This window comes from Typopeltis vanoorti, chromosome 18 (assembly GCF_054136105.1).
Source record: "Typopeltis vanoorti isolate ZY-2024b chromosome 18, IOZ_Tvanoo_1.0, whole genome shotgun sequence".
NCBI classification, from domain to species: domain Eukaryota; kingdom Metazoa; phylum Arthropoda; class Arachnida; order Uropygi; family Thelyphonidae; genus Typopeltis; species Typopeltis vanoorti.
The window spans coordinates 18,756,916-18,779,782 of NC_143566.1; the positions used below are offsets into that span (position 1 = coordinate 18,756,916).

Consider the following 22,867-nt stretch of genomic DNA (forward strand, 5'->3'; position numbering starts at 1 on the left):
GTGAAAGCATATGGAGAATGGAATCTCTACTTATATGCAGTTGTGTGACAGCCAAATACAAAACAATACTATTAGGATCAGTTGAAGTGTGCATGCATGTGATTATAAAAAATAAATATAAATAAAAAAAAAAAAAAATATATATATATATATATATATATATATATATATATATATAATTGAACAGTTCTTAATAATAATTTCCGAGATTTTTGGCATAGAGAGTCCATTCTTAAGTTTGAGATTTGGGCGATGCCAAAGTACTTCAGAACTTTCATTAAAGAGATGGTCATATTTATGGGATCAGCTATGTATTTTGGCATAGTTCTTGAGGATCCTGTGGCTAGTATTAGTTATCTCAAGACCTGATTCATTCCATTTCTTGGAGGAAATTAGGCTTGGTGTTCATAAAGGCGTATAGAAACAGATCAGACTGTTTGTCCAAAGTAGACTAACTTGCAGTTGCATAGGACTGAATAGATTACACACAGGTAGAGGCAGAGATGGAATTTTATCTTATTGGAAATGGTATCAGTATTAATTGAATTTATAAGCTTAAAAATTATGAAATGCCTTTAATGTACAGAAGGTGATTCTGTGTGAGTCTTCTCTTCTAATAGAGAATAGAGAAAAATGGTTGATAATCTTAACTGTTTTAGGATTATAACCGATGAGAATGACAGTTTCTTTAATTATAAAATTAAAGTAAAATTATAAAAAAAGATGTGATAAGAAGCTATCTAGTGCTCTTTTTTATGAGAACATCAAGAAAATATATAGTTCCATTTGATTTCATAGTGAAATTGATTCTGTGATGAAGGTCATTAATTTTTTATAAGAATGCATCTTGTTGATCACATGAATTATTCTCACGGCAAAAATATCATGTATGTAGTGAAGCCGTATTGAAGGATGTGGATTAATCGTTAAAATTATCTCTTCTAGTTGTTCAAAACAGAGGTTAGCAAGAATGGAAGATATTGGAAATTGAAATATTTGTAATAATCCATCTTAATTAAATTATTTTCAACTGTGTCTATGTGTTACTTATTCACAATGAATAAAGCACAGTTATCTATTGAATAAACGTCCTTTTATAATTGTACCTCCTCATCAGGAACTCTGTTCACATTTATTAGCATAAAAAATTTTCCTTGTCCTACCTGATGGCTTTTCTGACTTCTCTATGTAATTGCTTATATTCTTGTCCTTGTTTCTCTTTGTTTCCCCAATTACCACCTTTCAATCAGATCTCATGTTGAATCTGATATCCATGTGTCTCTTGGCCTTCTAATTAGGCCTAGATATTTTTCAATATTGAATTCTTGTTTAACATAAAGAAAATTCCAAAAGTCAGTCTTTGCAATTACTGTTTTATGTGCAATTTTAGCAATTAACTGAACACCTGCACCCACCACCACCACCCAATTCAAACATATGATTATTTCAAACAAGCAGCCTCCCCAGAACTGAGGAAGGGAGTCAAATATTTTGGAACTCAGTTTTACAGTAGTTTATTTCTGGGCATTATAATGAGCATCCAATCTTACTGAAATGAATTTGACCATGACTAAAGACTAACTTATAGATTAAATGAGAATATTATTATTCAGAACCTCCATGGAGCAACAAGTCTCATTGTGGAGGCCCATCTTAATCCACACCACCATTTGTACTCTCACCACCCTGTCAGGTAGTGCATTTCACTACCCAGCCACCCTCCATGCAAAAACGCCACTCTTCACTCTCTTCACTCAGACCGGTTTCGACCTTGATGTATAGGTGAAGCAGGCTCTAAAAATAAGACGATCCCGAAAGATCGCCCAACTCAGCATTGTTCCACTCGGTGACAGGCTCACCCTATCACCGAGAAGAACCTCAGCATTGGCTCTACCCAGTGGCAGGCTCGCCCCACCACCACCAAGCAGAGCCATAATCTTAGCGGTGGTGCCACTCGGAGACAGGCAAAAACCTACCTCCAAGCGGAGCCTCTCAAAGCCAGATCCGCCCCACACCAGTTTCTACCCTCATTGGGATCTCATCAGTGAGTAGGTAGACACAGACCAGTTTCAACCTTTACTGAGGTCTCATCAGTGGGAGCCAGGCTTAGAAATACCAAGGTTAAGTAATACAGAACTTATAAGTATTTTACCAACACAAGTTACCATAAGGTACTTTGACCTTATTAAATAAAAATCTCAGGATGAGAGATAGATGTAGAAGTTTGTAGAAAGAAACTTTCTTTCTACAAAAGAAAGTAAAGGTCAAAACCGATCTGGGTAGTGGCCCCTTGCCTTTAATGCATAGCATCATACATCTCCTCAAGGAGATGGGCTTTTGCATTAAGGGTAAATATTAAGAATAGTGATCAGAGCTTATTCCACCTTTACCACGAGTTGCCTAGACTTGCACTACTTTGCGGGTCACTTAGACTTGCACTACGTGCAGGAGCAAACTTGACTTATTTGTCTGTTTGCTTACTTTGGAAATGGAGTAAAACCAGGTTTAAAATCTTGGCATCGTTAACATATATTATACCCAAGGTAAAAAACTTTCTACACACACATATATATATATAAACATGGCCTGCATAGCTTAATGTAGTGTTTGTGACCACAGTGTTAAGTTGTCTGAAGAAAGACCCAAGTTCAATTCTAGTTGCTGATTATGCTAACTTAGAAAATCGGCTGTAGAACCTACACTGTTTCAGACAATAACATTGTGTTAGGGACCGTGCGATGGCCACTATTCTTCGTCATCTCTGATCAGTTGTCACTGGAGATTAAACTGCCCACTCAGTCTCTAAAAGTTAGGGCTTAAAATGGCCTTGCCTATGCCCCTATAAGGGAATAAAAGGTATTAGTGTTTATTTATTTATTTTTTTTTTTTTTGGCAGAGATATATAACAACTTATGTGCTGTAAATTGTGGGTACAATTAAATATACAATTCAATCACAGTAGCTGTTTCCTCATACAGAGATGATGCAGTTTTCATCATGTAAATTCAGGTCTTTCTTTTCACAGGACAGGCATACTGACCTACCTCATGTCCTTAGTTGCTTTAACTGCAGCAGATAGTAGTAACTCATAATGTAATTTGTCAAGCAAAAAATATATTATTAGTATTATATTTTTTGTTATTTCATACTGGTGTTTAGCATGATAGTAACGTAGAAATAAGTTTGTCTAAATTTATCACTTCGGGAAGAAGTGCTAAATAACATGTATATTAATGAATTTTTACTACATTTTTTTCACTTTCTATGGTGTTATATATTTCGTATATACAGATATGTATCATCAAATGTATGTTTGTGTTTATATAATTACCGAAAAAGTTATTAGATTGAAATTTTTTATAAAAATTTAATATTTCTGATCCAAAAGTTTTACGAAACATGAGCCCAGAATTTCCTTTCAGACTGTTTATTTATTTATTTTTAAGGCAAGCTATGATATAGACCAAGCACTTGTATTATGCCAGTTAAACAACTTTAAACCTGGTATTCTTCATCTTTATGAAAAAAGAAAACTGTAAGTTAGTATATTTTTTTGACAGTATGCTTAAATATGAGGCACATTCAGAAACTAAGTTCTAACTAAGTGAGGATTGTAAATGAATGAGAAGACCATATTTTCAATATTATTATTGTCAAAGTAGCTCTCAGTATGTTTACACATACTGAGAGAGCTACTTCTACACATATTTGCTCACTTTATTTAGACATTCATTATATCAGGACAGTGTTTTGATCCACTCCTTCATAACCATCTTCATACCAAGAATTTTGCAGTTGTCATGAATCAAAATAACTGTAGAGATGAGGAGGCCTTGTCATTTGTTTTGAACAAGCAGTCAGTTTTTTTAGAGCCTCACAGTAAACATCTTTATTTATGGTTATTCTTTGAGGCACTAAGTCTCGACCAAAACACTCTGTTTCAAAACATGGTACACGAATGTCCTCCTGGTGGGAAACATCTTGAATTTCTTTATCTTTATAGATTCCCTATCCTTGGTATTGATTACTGCTGACTTTCTGGTATCATGTTAGAAATATAGGTATCGTCCCCTGTCACAGAACGATTCAAAAATTCATCCATTATAATACTGTTCCTAAAAGTTCAGTGCTGACACACACACATTTTGCTTTGTGATCATCAGTGAGTTTTTAGTCCTCATCTTGCACACAGTTTGTAAAATTGTAAGTTTCCCATTATGATTTCATGTAGTAAAGAATGCAAAATGTGTACTTAACTCAGAAATGATAAATCTTCTCTTTTCATAGATCTTCTCATTTACGTGGTCAAGCAGATTCGCGGTAATTAACAATCAGTGGCCAATTTGGCCTTCATCGCACATTTGTCATTCTTTCACTGAACATCCTACTTGATTTTCTTGTTGTTCCATCACTCATGGCACTTTATTAACTTACCAATCAGTTTTAAATGGGTAAAAATTTTTGGCATTGAGAAATTTTATCGCCGAGTGTATCACGCAGTTGGTAGAATTTCAATTTTCTTACTCTTTTACTATATAATAGTAAACTCATAAACACACGTGTATACTTCTTGACTACTGCAACGTCACTGCGCAAGCATTAATGTTGCAGTAGTCAAGAAGTCATCTCCACTCTTGCTACGCACTGTCAATGTGCATAATCAGAACTTAGTTTCTGGACTTACCTCATAATATTTAATAATATGCTAAGAATAGAAATAAGGGATATTAAAGATCTATTTTTATTTGCCCAGTTTAGCTGTAGCTACTTATTTTGTTGGAGAGGTATTGGTATACTCTCATTCAGATATATGCCCTTGAAGTCCATAGTACTTGATTTCATTAATCTGTTATGTTAAATCCTGTTATTTGTAAACATGTTATTACTCCTTTATCTGCATCGATGGCCTATCTAGCCAACAGAAATGCTGATCAGAAACCATTACTCTACCAGTTCAGCAGTTTCCAAGATGCTTTAAATGGGTCATCTATCCCCCACTATCATTTCAGTTCAAAGTCACCTTAGCCAGTATTGTGTGTACTATCTGCAGATCCTATCTAATGCCTGGCTGGCATGTGTCATTAGTCATGTTACTGATGGATTCCATTTTGCACAGGAAACATTGCTAATATTTTGCCCAGTGAATGTAATTTGTCTACCACAGATTTAATTACTGTTTGGAATTGCAGTAAAAACAATTAAGGCTGTGAGGTTGTATTATGTGTGTTGTGTTCTTCTGGCTAGTTTGAAGGATGAAAAAATTATTTTCTAAGAGGCAAACTGATGATTGGATTATTGATGCTGAAATGCTATAGGCAAGATTTTCCTCGGAGAGTTCACATTTACTGATCTGGTAAATTCTCCATTCTCTGAAAATGGCAAGAGTACCAGTTGGGTACCATGCCAACAGAAATGCATGAATGACATTTGATGTTTTCAAGAACTGGATTATGAGATAGGACATAGAATTACAATGGAAGTCAAGAAAAATTTTACTGGTTCTTGAGAGTTGCTAAAGAGGTCAGCACACCACAAAGTTAATCTTTTACAAGCAATATAGTTTCTAGTTGATGAGGAATAAACAATGCGACCATTAAAACTGGTTAGCTCACTGATGGTTTAAGCATTTAGTTATGGATATTCAAGATACTCTCGATAGTAAAAATGACATCTCATTAGAATTGAACCACAACATAAAGTATGAAGAGTTTGCATCCATTGATGATAGTCTTTAATATTATAATGGAAATGAAGATTTTGAGGACAACATTATGGATGAAATTGCAGAAAAACATCAGAGGGCTTTAGAATAATAGGAACATGAAGATGGCACTCTCCAGCTTGAATGACTACCTAGGATGCTAGAAAATTTATTGATGTATTACGACACTATTTTATGCAGAAAGGCAATGAAAGCAGTTCTATATCTGCACTAGTTACATATACTGATTTTATTCATTTGAAGTCAATCAAAAAAAAAATATATATATATAGATAACTGGCTACACTCAAACAATTCCTAGAATGTCATTAGCTGCTAAGCACTGTCATGCATGTTTCATTTGAATATAAATTACCGTATTTTTCGCCTTATAAGATGCACCATTGTATTGGATGCATTACATTTTTTGTCGATTTTGGGGGGAGAAATATTCTTTACAGTATAAGAATTATGCATCAAATCTTTCATATAAATATTAATTTTTTTTTTATTTTAAATTTTAATATTATCTGTTTATTAGATAAAAAAAAATTTTATTAAAAAAATCATCAAATCAATAAAAATTATATATAATATATCATTATTATACAATATAAATTATCATTATATAATATATATATAATGATAATAGAAACAAATTAATTTTTTTAAATTTCATTAATCTTTTCAAATCTTCATTCTTCTTCACTCTCAAAATTTTTTGAACTTGATTGTTCATTAGAAATCAAATCATCGCTGTCTTGAAATAAGTCATCCTCCATACCATCAAGAGAATTACTAATGCCACACTTTTGAAAAGATTTTATAATAATTTCAGGTTTCACTTCATTCCAAATTTTGGCCATCTTTCTCCAACCTGTAGATGTTTCCTCAAAATTTGGAGATTGCATCCAATTGACCCATTTTTCCTTCTTAAATCCTTTAAATGGTTTGTTTATCGATACATCTAAAGGTTGAAGCACAGAGGTGAGTCCTAGGATTGCGGCTATTTTTGTATTTTTGTGTTCATTTTGCAAAGTTCATATCAGTTTTATGGCATCTAAACTAATGCCATACTAACAAAGCAGGTTTCTGACATAAGCTACTAGGCCATCTGGAATGCACCTTCTTTATCCATAACTTCCTCATCCATCCATCACTTTAAATGAATATGAATGTAAACTCCTTTGGGAAGATTTTGGCATTGTTTTTCTTTTAAAAATAAAAAAAGGTGACAGTTTTGTTCCATCTGCACATCATGACAAAACAACAGTGTATTGGGTTTTTCATGACCAGAAATTTTAACAATATTTTTTTTTACATTTGGAGTCAACGGTCTTGTTTAAGGGCACATCAAAAGTCAGAGGCACTTTGTCCATATTAGCTGTCTTATTGGCACAGTATGACAAATGACAAATTCATATTTGTCTGACTTTTTTTTTTTTTTTTTTTTGATATTGTCATTTTTCCAGGCATGCATAAATAAATCTAAAACACCATCATGGCGACCCTTTAAAATCGATAATATTCTGCTATGAGCAAAATTATATTGCCAATAATTTTGCTCATTGAACAAAGATACGCAGCAAACTGCTCTTCTTTGATCCGTTATCCAAGTTTTTAATTCCTTTTCTTTCAATTTCTGGCCATTTTACTGGTTTTCTGAACACAAAGATTGTGTTTTTCAGAATTTGCTTCTATTAATTGCTGTTGTTCTTTCCTACAAGTTCATACCATTTTTTCTGTAGGCAGGGGCCTAAAATGCCACTCTGCTGCCTGTAACCATTCTTATTTGCCTACTCAATCATACTATGCTTATACAGAAACATATAGCTATGTCTTTGCTTTTGTAGAATCCATGGGTTATAAAAAAATGTAAATATAATAATGTACTGATTACTAGTTTAAATGCGTAATCATTAATGACTGTGCAACTATTCAAACTGATCAAACTTTACTGACAAGTGATGATTCATCATAACTGTGCATACATAAAAAACACAGCAATGTATAAAATGCACCGTAAGATGCACTGGTTTATAAGATGCATTCAGCTTATAGGACGCATCCTAATTTTCAGATAAATTTTAGATACAAAAAAAAGCATCTTATAAAGTGAAAAATATTTGCCATAAATTTTTTATGGCAAATATTTTGCTTTAATTAAGTCAGTTTATATGTAAATCAGAAATTCTTGTCTATTGAGTTGTTTATGTTTATTAAGTAATTTTACTCAATAAACAAAAACTTATCTAAACTTGTATTTTGTCTTATGTATGTACAACGTTTAAACATGAATAACTACCAGGGTTTTTACTTGTATTTTTTTGTTTATACTAGATGTATTTCCTATATAACAAGTATAGGAAATTCCTAATGTGGGAATATGACAATAATTTGTACTTTGGTTTTGTAGATCTGGAAAAGGCTTACAACAAGGTGCCCAGAGAAAAGCTTTTCAAAATGCTACAATTGTATGGGGTGAATGGAACATTATATATATAGCAATACATAGTATATGCTTAAGTGTCAGGAGTTGGAATTGAAGGAAATACAGGAAGATGGTTTGATGTAAAATCAGGGGAAAGACAAGGATGTACATTATCTCCACTCTTATTCATCATCTATATGGATCACATTATGAAAGAAAATGGCATCAATCCTGATATTAGAATTCGAGATGTCAAACTTAGCTCTTTGGTTTATGTAGATGATGATGTACTCTTAAACATATTTAGTGCAAGTCTCTGAGATTCATAACTAAATTGAATAACAGCTGTAGCAAATTGGGCATGAAAATGACTAAAACTATGAAAATAGGCAGGAGCATAGGAAACTTCAGCTGCATTCTGAATGGGGAGCCTATTGAACAAGTAAAATATTTCAGCTATTGTACATTTTTTAGTGAAGATGGTAAGTTAAATCTGGAAATAGACAACAGAATAAGCAAAGCTTGTATGGTCAGTCGCCAGGAGAATAAATTTTTATGGAATAAGAGAGAAATTAGCCAAAACACCAAACTAGCAGGTATACAACACAATGTTTAAACCAGTTTTAAGTTATGGAACTGATTGTTGGGTTAGAAATAAAGCACTTGATCAAAGACTAGAGACCACAGATATGAGAGTTCCTAGAAAGATTAAGGGAGTGAACCAATTACATCAATGTCAGAATCATGTTAAAAATGAAGATATTAGAAAAAGACTTGGCATTATTAGCATTCAAGAATATGTCAGTAGAGCTAATCTGAGGTGGTATGGCCACTTAAATAGAATGGGTGAAGAAAGATTAGCAAAACAGGTGTTTGATGCCAAGATGGCAAAAGAGATTCAGAAGAACATGGTCTAAGTAGATTGATTTGGTCAGAAGTGCCATAGAAGCACAAAATGTTCGATTAACAATATTGGAGTGCTCATAAGAAATAAACTGATTTGGAGGAAAATTATTAATAGGAGATTAATAATAATTTAAACTTAATCATCTAGTGCTGTCATAGTAATCTGAACACCCCACTTGGGGATACATATCAGAGAATTGATGATGATGATAATGATTTATTTCCTATACATGTTTCGCTGTCTATATTGCTAACAGCATCATCAGAAGGTTGCTTAACATAAGTAAAACCCAACAAAAAAATAAATAAATAAATGTTTTCCAACAGCAGATAATATCTGTTGAAAAGACTGGAATGATCATTTTTATCACCAGTATCATTAGGCATGTTACGTGTAGTCTCTGCATTGTTGTGTAAACTCTGTCTGTGATTGCTGACATAGGAGAGGTCCTTAATGTTACACACATTAATTATTGACTTCCAGATGTCATGAAATTCCTTGATGTTTATTTTGTGTACCTTATGAGCAAATGACCTTCGAGGACTCCTTGAACAACCTGTCGAAGTAATTCTCTTCTAAGTTGTAGGATATGTGCTACAAGTCTGCTTTTTTTTTTACCTTTTGTTTTCAGCGTTACCTGTATGTTCTTTGTTGTGTATTTCAAAACTTTTCCCAGTCTGACTTACGTATATCTTTTCATAAGAACACAGAATTTTGTATACACCCAGATGTTTATAAAAAGCAACTTTGTCTATAGGGGAGCATAGAAAGCTTCATAAGATGTTGACTGTTTGACTGATTATATAGGATTTGAAGCTCTTGTTTTCGTTTGATTTTGTCATCTTTTAGGATGTTTAAAGTTCTATTTTTTTTTAAGGTTTTGATTATACCTAACTTTTGTGGAGGGTGATGGAATGAGCTTGCTTATAGGTACCTGCCTGTGTGGGTTTCTTTCCTATAGACTTCTAATGATAATCCTCCAGTGATGTTTTTTTTTGATGAGGATGACTGGGAATGGTAATTTTCCATTCTTTTCCTCTTCTAATGTGAATTTTATGGAGATTTTCTTTCAAAAAATAATTTCACAGCTTTAGAGAAAGAGGCTGTAAGAAGTTTATGAGGGTTGATTGAAAAGTTGATAAATTTCCAATAGACGGCTACACAATTCGTTCATTCATACCAGTGTTGGCACGTATCATCTTTTTCATGGCCCCTGGCAAAATTTTAGCCACGTGTGATGCGCAGTTCTTGTTTGGCAAACATTTAAAATGACCGTGTTCGCATTTTTCATAAAAATGGAGAAAAATGAGTTTCATGCAGTGATAAATTACTTTTATTTGAAGAAGTGGATGGCCGCTCAGATCAAAGCCGAGTTAGATGCAGTTCATGGGGACTCTGCACCAGCATTAAAGACTATTTATTTTTGAATAAATGAGTTTAAACGTGGTCGTAAGTTCATCGAAGATGAAGCGCGTTTCGGATGCCCGACTGAGGTCCGACAAAGGAAATGATTGACAAAATCCGTGGTATCATTATGGAAGACTGCCCAGTGAAAGTGCATGAGATTGCTGAGATTGTAGGCATCTCAACTGAATGGGTGTATAATATCCTGCACAAAAAATTGCACATGAAAAAGCTGTGTGTGTGTGTGATGGGTGCCATGATTTTTGATTATTGATCAAAAACGCATGCGAAAAGACATTTCAGTGCAGTGTTTGGCGATGTTTAATCACAATCGGCAGGATTTTTTGCTTAATTCGTGATTGTAGACAAAACTTGGATCCACCACTACACACCTGAGTCCAAGCAGCAGTCAAAACAGTGGACAATGCCCAGTGAATCAAAAGACACTGAAAAAAGCGAAGAACGTTTTGTCAGCTGGGAAGGTGATAGCCACTGTTTTTTGGGATTCCCAAGGAATTATCAGGATAGACTATTTGGAAATGGGTAAGACAATAACAGGAGTCTATTATGCATCATTATTGGACCATTTAAAAGAAGAACTGAAGAAAAAACGGCCAAGATTAGAGCACAGAAAAGTTCTCTTTCATCAAAACAATGCATTATCCCACACATCGGACGTCGCAATGGCAAAATTGCATGAATTGAGGTTCGAATTGGTTCCACATCCACCGTATTCTCTGGACTTGGCCCTGTGTGACTTCTTGTTTTTCCAAACTTAAAAATTTGGTTTGGTGGAAAAAAATTTTCATAGAACGAGGATGTCATCAAGACTGTCAATGACTATTTTGTGCAATTTGACAAATCCTACTTTTTAGATGGGATGAAAAAATTGGAAACTTGCTGGACCAAATGTCTAGACCTCGATGGAGACTATTGAGAAATAAAGGTGATTTTTTTCCAAAAAAATCTGTTTAACTTATTTTTTTACCAAACTTTTCAAACAACCTCATATGCAAGTGTGACATCAAGATAACCTTCATGTTATCGGGCAGTTACACGTATTCAGAAATTGACCATGATCCCACTTGGTCATCACACTTAAAAACTTAGTTTAATCTCCAATACATTTGAATTTACTGAAAGACTTACAAAACAAATGAAATCCAGATATCTGATCACTCCAAGATTATATGGCAAGGCTAAAATTCGTAAGACAGACATTCCTCTTCGTCCTATCGTTGATGGCAGAAGCTCTCCAACATGTCTTCTTTCTAAACACTTATCTAACCTCCTCAAGCCTCATATCAGACATACAAATTCCTACCTAAAAAAACTCAATGCATTTTGTAGATAAACTTATAAATATTCAAATTGCAACATCAGATATATTAGCTAGTTTAGATGTAGATTTGTTATTTACCAAACATCTCAGTTGAAGAATCTATAGATATACTTGAAAACTTATTGCCTTTGGACATCACACATCTCTTCCAACACTGCCTAATATCCTCATTCTTCACTTGGAAAGAAGAATTTTACTACCAAATATACTGTCTTGCAATGTCTCGCCTCCAGTCAACAACTTATACGTGGAAAAATTTGAAGACTCAACTATAAGCCACATATGGAGATATGCAGGTGTCATATTTATCATCTGGAAACACACCCACAAAGACCTGTCAGATTTTGTATATTTTTGGGATAATCAACATCTGAAAATAAAATTTACATTAGAAGTAGAAAAGAATGGAAAATTAAGATTCCTAGACATCCTTGTCAAAAAAAATATCTGTGGAGGATTATTGCTAGAAGTCTATGGGGAAGAAACCCACACAGGCAGGTACCTACAAGCAAGCTCATTCCATCACCGTCAATAAAAATTAGGTATAATCATAATCTTAAAAATAGAGCTTTAAACTAAAAAATTACAAAATCAAATGAAAACAAGAAGTTCAAATCCTATTTAATCAGTTCCTTTAAAATGGATTCTAAAAATAAAGAAACTTATTTTCTGACAAACCATCTCATGAGAACCCAGAAATTAATTACGGAGTCACAGTATCCATTCCATACGTTGCAATACATCAAGAAAAATAGCCAAAATATTAAAAGCAGTCAACATTGGAACAGCCTTCAAACCAGTCAGTGCTTTACAAAGCTTTCTACACTCCACTATAGACAAAGTTCCTTTTTATAAACATCCATGTGTATACAAAATTCATGTTCTTGTGGAGAGATATAGATGGATCAGACTGGGAGAATTTTGAAATCCATAACAAAGAACATATAGGTGATGCTGAAAATCCTAACCTCCTAATCCTAAACAAAAGGGAAGGAAAAAGCAGGTTTGTAGTGCACATTCTCAAAGCATGGTGATAATGAACACCACACTCTAAATTGGCAAGTATCCTCCATGTCCTACTTTGAAGAGAATTACTTCAACAGGTTGTTCAACGAGTCCTTCAAGGTCATTTGCTCAAAAGGCGCACTAAATAGAAATCAAGGAATGATCCTTCACAAGTCTCGAAGTCAATAATTAATGCCTGTAACATTAAGGACATCTTCCTATGGCAAACAATCACTTAAAGAGTTTACGCAACAATGCAGAAACTGCATATAATGCCTAACGTGATTAAAACTATCATTCCAATATTTTCATCTTATAGATATTAACTGCTGTTGGAAAACGTTTATTTTTTTGGTCAGTTTTTATTTATGTTAAGCAACCCACTGATGATACTGTTAATGATATAGACAGCAAAACATGTAGATGAAATACCTTTAGCCTAAATAAAAAAGACTTTTTCAACCCATTACTTGCAACACTGTGTGATTTACACAGCCATTTAATTGAGCCAAATTATGCTATTCCCAACGTGGCCAATTAATCAGAATCCACTGTATTTCAAATCATGTAGTCTTGAGTATTAATTTGTACATTGAAGTTAATGGCTATTGCCATGATGATAATGATATACTTCATTATGTCCGGTTATTTCATCCATGCTTTTATATCACCTCTGTTAAACGGTTTTGAGGAATGAAATGATGGAATTTATGGACCGATGTATATCTCTACACAGCTGTATGTATAGACTCTAGACTGGTTCTTGCTTATTATGGAGAAGTTGAGGAGAAGATTATAAAGTTTGCTTATGGTATAAATTTTCATCATGGGAATAAGCTACCTAAGTTTCCATTCTGCTCCTGCTGATTCTAGAATATTTAAGGATATGCAGACCTGGTTAGAATGCATTATACCATTGGCTGTGTTCATTACTTTCATCGCTAAATGATCTACTGATCAGACAGATTCTGATTTTATGCCAAGAAAGTATGTATAAAATGCTATCCATATCAGAAATTAAAATGAAGTAATATTTGGCATAAAAGGAAATGCTCCAGCCTAAGTTCGCACTTATTTTATTTTATATTTTTATTTGTTATATATTTTTTTTCAGATATCAACAAGTGCTTTCCTATCATATGGATCACGATGATTCTGAAAACCTCTATGAAACTTGTAAAAGGCTTGGGTAAGGCAGTGATATTCATTTATCTGTTAATATGTTAAATACTAGTGTATCCAGATATCTTTGTGACGCTTATGCTATTTATGTATAATTTACGTAAAATTACACATTATAAAAACACACAGTATGATTTTTTAGAAGGCAATGCTTATCTGGTAATGAATAGTCTCTCTGTTTGCTTCTTCCCACTTTTTAATATGACAGAAAATGCCATCCTCATAGTGGTAGTTTTAGCATTTACATAAAAGTTAACCTTTTCCCACCTTAAGATTCTGATATAACTTTTTGATCAAATTCTTAGGGTGGGAATTGGAAAAAATGTAAATTGAAAACAAAATATCATCACTCTCGAGTGGTGTATAGGATACTATGAGAGTACTATATGTAAAGTTTACGTTATCACTTACTTAACATCAAAAATTATCCTCCAAATTAGTCTGTAATCTGTCAGTCCTCCAATATTGTCAGATCTTATGTTGTAATCTTCTGAGACATTTCTTAGTGCATCAATCTACCTAGATTTTGTTTAAAATAAAATATATATATATATATATATATATATATATATATATATATATATATATATATATATATATATAATTATTTCCTTATCTGAGTTAGATCTGTAGACTGGGCATATCTCTAATTCTTTTTAATAAGTAATTTAGAAATTGGTAAAAAGTGAAATATATAGCATTTTCTTGAGCTGTATCATGAATTACAAGTGTGGTCAGCATTGTTTTGTTTTAAGGCCAGTTGTGTTTTAACAGTGCTCTTGAGGGAGTTAAAATCTTTTGATTTGTAGTTTGGTTATAGGTGTTATAGGTGTAGCCTAGATTTTGTTTACTTTTTTACAAAACTTTGTTTACCACTTTCCTCCATTTATTCATATGATTGCATTTCAGACTAGAAAAGTTATTATGAATGGTGACAATGAGAGTCAGAGTTTTAAAGCATTATATATTTTTCTTTTTACAAAGCAAGTTGTTTATTCAATGATCAGTTTATTATCATATTTCATCCTCGTGATGGTGCTTCAGGAGAGGCTGGAGTGTAAAGGATATAATGGAGGAGGGGCCGATGACAAATGAGCAGGAAGTATATGAAGAATTAAGTAAATATGATATTAATAAGACAGTAGGATTTGACAGTATATCAGCACTTCTTGAGAGAATGCTCATCATCATCGTCAAATTCCTGCCATATACCCTCAAGGGGTGTACATGATATGATAGTACTACATGAAAAATTTACTTCATTGCTAACTTCGTATCTACAATTTTTCTCCAAATCAGTCTGTTACCTGTCAAGACTCCAACATTATCAGAGAGAATGCTTTGTGGAATTAATGGTGCCTTTGGCACAACTCTAGTAGCAAGGCTTATACGTTGGTCAGACATAAAGAACGGTAGCATAAAAGAAATCAGTCAGTGTACTAGCTGTGAAATGTACGCTTTGCGGAGTGCGGTCGGAGTGTGGTTAGATGGTAATAAAGGATTGAATGTGTGTAGAAAATGTAGGGAGAATGCGGAATTGAAGTGTATTTCGGATCGTGAGTGTGATATTTTTGTCAACCTTCAGAATGAAGGAAATAGGGATATGACAAGAAACGGCAAGGTTGTACATGAAAATTGTGAGAGTGTGAATATAGAAAGTGTGAATGATAGTATAAATGGTTTCTCAGAGAACAAAAAAGATGAGATAGATGCATTGAGTGAGATCGCGTTGTTGAATAGTGCGATAGAAAGAGCAAAACAGCAGCTAGAGTGCATGAACAAAAGTAGACTGAATGAACCAACCAATAATAAAAGGTATGACAGGAAAAATAGACGTATGAATGTGAACATGAACAAAATGAAGGATAGAGTGCTGTATGGAGACTCGTTAGTACGAGGTGTGTTAGTAGAGGATTTGACAAAATCGTACCAACCTGGTGCGACCATAAAGACGTAACTGCGTCTATTAGAGAGCAAAAGGAAAGGGTGAAAGAAATGATTGTTGTGGCAGGTACGAATGATTTGAAAGGAGATAAAATGGAAATGATAGAAGACCTGAATGAATTGTTTGAGGTAGCAAAAGAAAAGAGTGAGAGAGTTAGAATGATTAGTCTTTTGCCACGGTATGACAGTGAAATGTTTAAAAGGAGGGCTATAATTGCAAATGACTTTATGTGCGGGTTATGTATGACGAGTGGTGTGGAATTTGTGGATGTGTGGAGTGAGTTTGATGGGCGAAAGGATCTATATAAGATGGATGGCTTGCATTTGAATGGTTATGGTGTAAGAAGACTTGAGAAAGTGTTGCTGAATGTAGTGGATGTGCAAATTCAGGGAAACTAGATTTGTTAGTGGGGGGGGAGTAGAGATACAGTCCTTATGGAGGCAGTTGAATGTAAGAATGAATATAATATGCCAGAGCAAATAAGGACAACAAATCTGAGTGGGATAGTTAATATAAGGCATCAAGGTAGGGTTGGGGCTAATGGGGGTCTTAAATTCATGTACACTAATACTAGGAGTATTAGGAACAAGAAGGAAGAGTTTTTGGCCATGGTTGGCACTTCCAGACCACAGGTTATAGGTATTAATGAAACATGGCTGACTGTAGATGATATAACTAGTGGGATTGAATGTGATGGGTATAGTGTGTTCAGGAATGACAGAGAGAATAAAATGGGGGGAGGAGTATTGTTGATGATAGCTGATGAGCTCCAGCCAAGGAGAATAGAAGTTGAATTGCAGGATAGAGAAAAGAGCACATTTGAGGCCATTTGGTGTGAGATTGTGGCTAGCAGAACTAAATATACAATTGGGTGCTGCTATAGACCAGGTGATGGAAAAGATGGTGGTGACAGTATGCACAAGCAAATAGAAGAAATGGGTGGAAGGAGGGTGATTATTATGGGAGATTTCAACTATGGTCGCATTGATTGGAGTGAGGAGAGGACACACGGGAGGAAGGAACTGGATTTTATGCGGTTATTAAGGGATAACTATCTGCGACAGCATGTAATGGAAAATACTAGGGGTCAGAGAGTGCTTGACCTAGTAATTACATCTGAGGATTTGGCTGTAACAAATATGACCACATTGCCACCAATCGGTGAGAGTGATCATAGGGTCTTAACTTGGGAGGTGGCTAAAGGTGTAGAATTTTCAATTAAGACAGGGTACATGTGGAATTATCAGGCTGGAAAGTATGACAAGCTTAGGAGTTTGATTGGTTCAGTGCCATGGCATGTACAACTGCAAGGACTAGAAGTTGATAGTGCATGGGAGGTAGTTAAGAAGTGCTTGCATGAAGCAATGGCTGACTGTATACCTAGAGTCTGAATAATAAATCAAGTAGGGGTTAAATGGATGAATAACACCATTAAGCTTGAGTTGCAAAAAAAGAAACAACTATGGAGGGAATTTAAGGAGAAGGGTGACCGGCAGGCACATGAACGGTATAAAGCACAGGCCAGAAGGGTGACGAGTGTGGTAAGAAGAGCAAAAAAAAGATTACGAAAGAACATTGGCCATGCAGGCTAAAGAGAATCCTAAACAGTTTTTTAGATATATAGCAAGTAAAAGGAAAAATGTACATGGCAGATTGATTTTAAAGAATGCCGATGGTAGGGAGGTAACTGAATCAGTTGAGATAGTTGAGTTACTGAGTGAGCACTTTGCAAAAGTATATCATCCAGGTGGTGACATTGCAGAAACGAATAAACCAGTAGATTATACGGGAATTGTGGTTAATGAAGTGGAGGTGAGTAGTCTATTGCATAACCTCATTGTCAATACATCTGTGGGATTGGATGGTATACCAGCTCGTGTTGTACGAGAAGCAGCTAAAGAATTGTCAGTACCCTTGACCATTTTGTTTAATTTGAGTCTCGGGTCTGGGTTAGTCCCGAGCGGGTGGAAAGAGGGGAAAATAGTTCCACTGCATAAAGGTGGTTCCAAGACTGCTGTTGTAAATTACCGACCGATTAGCATATCAGGAATCATTGTCAAGGTCTTAGAGAAAATAGTCAAGAGGAAAATACAAGATTGGATAGAAGAAAATGGGATACTGTATCGGGGACAGCATGGTTTTGTGAAGGGTAGGTCATGCCTCAGTAACTTGCTCACGTATTATAACACAGTGACGGCTGAACTGGATAAGGGTAATGGGTTTACGATGATTCTACTGGACCTTGCCAAGGCCTTTGACAGGATTCCACATGGAATTCTAATCAGTAAATTGCAGCATATGGGAATGGACATAGGGTTGGTGAGATGGATAGGAGGGTGGTTGACGGAGAGATATCAGAGAGTGGTTTACTCGGGAGTAGAGTCCACAAGACGGCCTGTGACTAGTGGTGTGCCACAAGGATCTGTTCTTGGACCACTGCTGTTTAATTTGTTCATAAATGATATAGGAAATGATCTGAGAGGAACAGTTCATTTGTTTGCGGATGATGCGAAGTTGGGTAGGGCAATAGTGAATGCAGATGACGTCAAAATTTTGCAGTATGATTTGGATAGATTGGAGGTCTGGGCTAAGGAGAATGGATGTCAGTTTAATGTGGCAAAATGTAAGGTTATGCATTTTGGGGTGAAAAGATTGGCGGCAGTTTACTGCATTGGTGGAACCGTGCTCCAGGAAATTGATGAGGCACGAGATTTAGGAGTGTTGGTAGATAAGGAATTGAAATTTAGGGGACACATTGCAAAAGTGACCAAAACAGCTCATCAAATCACTTGGTTGCTGAAGAATACGTTGACAAGCAGAGACAAGCAGGTTATTGTTCCTCTGTATCGAGCCTTGATAAGACCCCATCTAGACTACTGTGCTCAGATTTGGTCACCTAGGTTTCTTCTTGATGGGGAGGAGGTGGAGAGGATCCAGAGGCGAGTGACCAAGATGATAGCAGGTCTGTGGAATGAACCGTATGAGAACAGGTTGAGGATTTGTGGGTTGCAAAAATTGGTTGATAGGCGGAGAAGGGGAGATATAATTGAGACATTCAAATTACTGGATATTTTTATGAAGGGTTTCTATAAAATTAATTCAGAAGATATTTTTGAGAACAGGGCTGGTTGTGGGAGGACTAGGGGACATCCATGGAAACTGGGCAAAAGTGTGGTTAGTAAAGGTGTTAGAGCTGGGTTCTTTACTTTTAGAGTAGTGAATGAGTGGAATGCGCTCCCTGAGTCTGTGGTAGATGCTGTGACAGTGAATGAGTTTAAGGCGAGGTATGATAGATACTGTATGAATGTCAAATAGTTGTGATGAATATGATTTGGGGCCTCCTTCGATGAGTCTAATGACTCCCTGGAGTTGCCCGTAATAATAGTAATAACTGGTAATTAGTTTATGGAATTAACAATGCATATAAAGTATATTAATTAAAGGTAACTTTAATGAATAACTTCTATATTTCGGCAACGTCACATTGCCATCTTCAGGAACATAAACATATGGTATGTGCACGCAGGCACTAACACAAAGCAAATGTGGAAGAAAGCAAGAAACTAATATTGTTCCTAAAGTCCTAATGGTGCCCTCTTGCGGGCTAATTTGGTAGTCTTGGCAGTTGGGCTGAAGTTCTCATAATGTAAGTCTCCCAAATTTGGGGTAGTTTCATGCACCCAAATTTGTTGAGGTTAGGAACGTTTTTTAGAGCTGCTGAAGATTCTTTGAATAATCTTTCGTATTTAAACTTGCTGCGATGAATTATTTTTGTTTTCTTCCAACGAATTTTATGGTGGATATCTAAGGCATAGTCTGCCAACCCAGAGCAGCTGTACTGGTGAAACCGGATGTAGTCTTGGTGTTCTGAAATCCTGATATTTGTTGTTCTGCCTGTTTGGCCAAAGTAGGACAATTTGCAGCTGCAAGGGACCTGGTATACACCAGGTAGGTCTAGGGGAAGTGGTTGGTCTTTGGTAGAGCAGATAAGGGATGCCAACTTTTTATATGGTCTGTAACAGGAAGTAAGGTCATATTTTTTGAGGATATTGGTTATTTTCTCAGAGGTGCCCTGGATGTAGGGGATGGTGATAGATTTTGTGTAATCTTTATTGTGGAGGGGGGGGGGGGTTGTGGTTTACTGGTTTTAGTATTTTTTGGATTTTTTTGGGGTTATAGCCATTGGCTAAGAAAGTGTTGAGGATGTGGTTTAGTTCAGTAGTTAGGGCCTTGTCATCTGAGCAGATTAATTTTGTCCTGTTATAGTGTTTTTATAACCCCATATTGTTGTGAGGGGGGGGACTGTTGGTGAATGTATCTGCCAGTATGGGTGGGTTTTCTGTGAACAGAGAAAACCAAAGATCCAGCTGGCGGGTGATTAAAGTGTCTAGGAAGGGGAGGGTGTTGTTTTCCTCTTTTTCTAAGGTGAACTGGACTCTGGGGTGTTGGTTGTTTAAGTGTGTTAGGAAGGAATGGAGTGTGTCTGAGCCATGTGGCCAAATAGCAAACACATCATCCACATAACGAAGCCAAATAGTGGGTTTTTGTGGGGCGGAGTTTAAGGCTTTCTCTTCAAATGTCTCCATAAAGAAATTGGCCAAGGGTGGGGAAAGCGGTGAACCCATGGCTGTCCCCTCTATCTGTTTGTAGAACTTTCCTTGCCAAACGAAATAGCCTGAGTTCATTGTGAACTGAAATAGTGCTGAGATATCGGGAGGAAACTTGGCTTGGATGAGCTCCAGGGTTTCTTTGAGTGGGACACTAGTGAATAGGGAGGAGACGTCAAAACTGACCATTATGTCAGTGTGTTGGAGTGTGAGGTTTTCTATACTGGCTTTAAAGTGGGCTGAGTTTTTTATGTGTGATGGTGTGTGAGCGTTTTGGCTAAATGGTTGGCTAATTTATATGTGGGGGAATCAATGCCATCCACTATGGGACGCAACGGCACATTTTGTTTATGTATTTTTGGGAGTCCATATAATTGGGGGGGGGGTCTAGAGTTATAAGGTTTTAGTTTGTTGGTGACTTCCACAGGCCAAGAAGTGACCTTCTTAAGGAGTCTGTGGAGAGTTCTAATCTGAGAGCTGGTCGGATTATATTCAATGCTTTAGTACTGGACCGTACGACTTATATTCAATAAGTCGTACGGTCTATTACTAAAGCAGTTAGCTTACCTTTGTAGTCTTTTTGATTGAGTACCACAGTGGCGTTTCCCTTATCTGCCTTGCTGATTACTATTCTTTTGTTGTTTTTCAATTCTTGTAGGGCTGCATATTCGTTTTTGGATAAGTTGGTTTTTGGAGGTTTGGCTTTAGTGAGAACACCGACTACATCCAGTCTAACGTTGTTGGCGATATGGTTAGGCAGGTTGCGAATCCCACGTTCTATCTGGATCATGATTTCTTTGGCATGTATTCTTTTTGGAGCTAGGGCAAAATTGTGACCATGTGAAAGTGCGGTGAGTGCTTCAGGCTTTAAAACTGCTGACGAGAGGTTGACTACAGTGTTGAGTGGTGGCTGTGGTAAGGAAGTAGAATTCTTTGTCAGGTTTTCGTATTTTTTCGAATTCTTTTTTTGCCGATGCGCATGAGACGTCATAAAGTATCGACCATAGATCACGGCCGAGTGTATCCGAAAGCTCTTCCTCTAGCGCCCGTAAGGTTTTGTTTTCGTCAGCAAGGAGAATGCGCGTCGCGGTAATTTGTTCTCTTAACAGGGCGAAGCTAGTGCGATTATAAATGCGCAGAGCTTTCTCGGAAGTAAAACGGTGCTTCAATTTAACACAATTAGGGATCACTTTGTTATCCTGGCAGCGTTTTAGGAACGTCAGACTATTTATTTGCCTCGATATCTTCAACCTCATTTTGCCGTATTGACGGGCCTTTCATGCGATAGCATCTCCGTGGATGATCACGATTCTAGTAGCAAGGCTTATCTTTATGTTCCTGAAGATGGCAATGTGACGTTGCCGAAATATAGAAGTTATTCATTAAAGTTACCTTTAATTAATATACTTTATATGCGTTGTTAATTCCGTAAACTAATTACCAACTTTGGCACAAATGTTTAACATGAGTCTTGCAATGGACAAGTCCCAAAGGAATGGAAGGTGGGAAAAATTGTTCCATTCACAATGGGAGGGGAATAAGACTAACACTACAAACTATAGGTTAATCTGTGTGTCTGGGGTTGTTGTTAAGGTATTATTAGAGAAGCTGGTGAGGATTAAGAATCAGAAATGGGTTGATACATAGCAGCATTCTTTATGGTAGTCAGCATACATTTGTTAGGAGGTCATGTTTCAGCAATTTGCTTACATATTATAACTAGGTGACAAATTCACTTTATAAAGAAGATGCACATAAGGTGGTGGATTACTTGGATTTTTCAAAGGCCTTTGATAGACTGCAACATGACAAGCTAGTAGCTAAATTGAAAGGGATGGGATTAGGTAACAGGTAGCTTATACCATATTGGAACCATTGTTGTTTAACTTGTATGTTATGACATTGGGACTGGAGATGTGCAACTGTTTGCTGCTGATGCAAAGTTGGGAAGGGCTATGAGAAGTAGAGCAAACATTGTTGCCTTGCAGGAAGATCTGAATAGATTATGAGTAGGCAAATGAGTGGATCTGTCAGTTTTAAGTTTAATGTTGCAAAGTGCAAGGTGTTGGAATTTGGTAGGCAAGGTTGAGGTGCAGATTATACAATTAATGGAGAAATTTTGAAGGAGGTGCATGAGATGAGAGATCTGAGTGATGGTGGACAGACTTGAAGTCCATTGCTAAAATTGTAAGAACATCCAAACAAATTACAGCAATAAAGAGGAGGACGTGACATGCAGATGCAAAGTGGTTATGGTTTCCTAGTATAAGGCTTTGATCAGGCCACATATGGACTACTGTGCACAGATTTGGTCGCTTGTTGTTTTTTTTTGGGGGGGGGGGG

At 36.0% G+C, this 22,867-nt stretch overlaps 1 protein-coding gene across 1 annotated transcript in view; it reads left to right on the forward strand.

Moving 5' to 3' along the window:
- The window catches only part of Vps11 (vacuolar protein sorting 11), a 457,238-nt gene that overhangs the window by 325,570 nt on the left and 108,801 nt on the right, over positions 1-22,867 (forward strand). The window contains exons 22-23 of the mRNA XM_090408066.1: positions 3,447-3,535; positions 13,905-13,979. Of these exons, the coding sequence (XP_090264192.1) occupies positions 3,447-3,535; positions 13,905-13,979 (164 nt within the window). The remainder of the gene's footprint in view (positions 1-3,446; positions 3,536-13,904; positions 13,980-22,867) is intronic.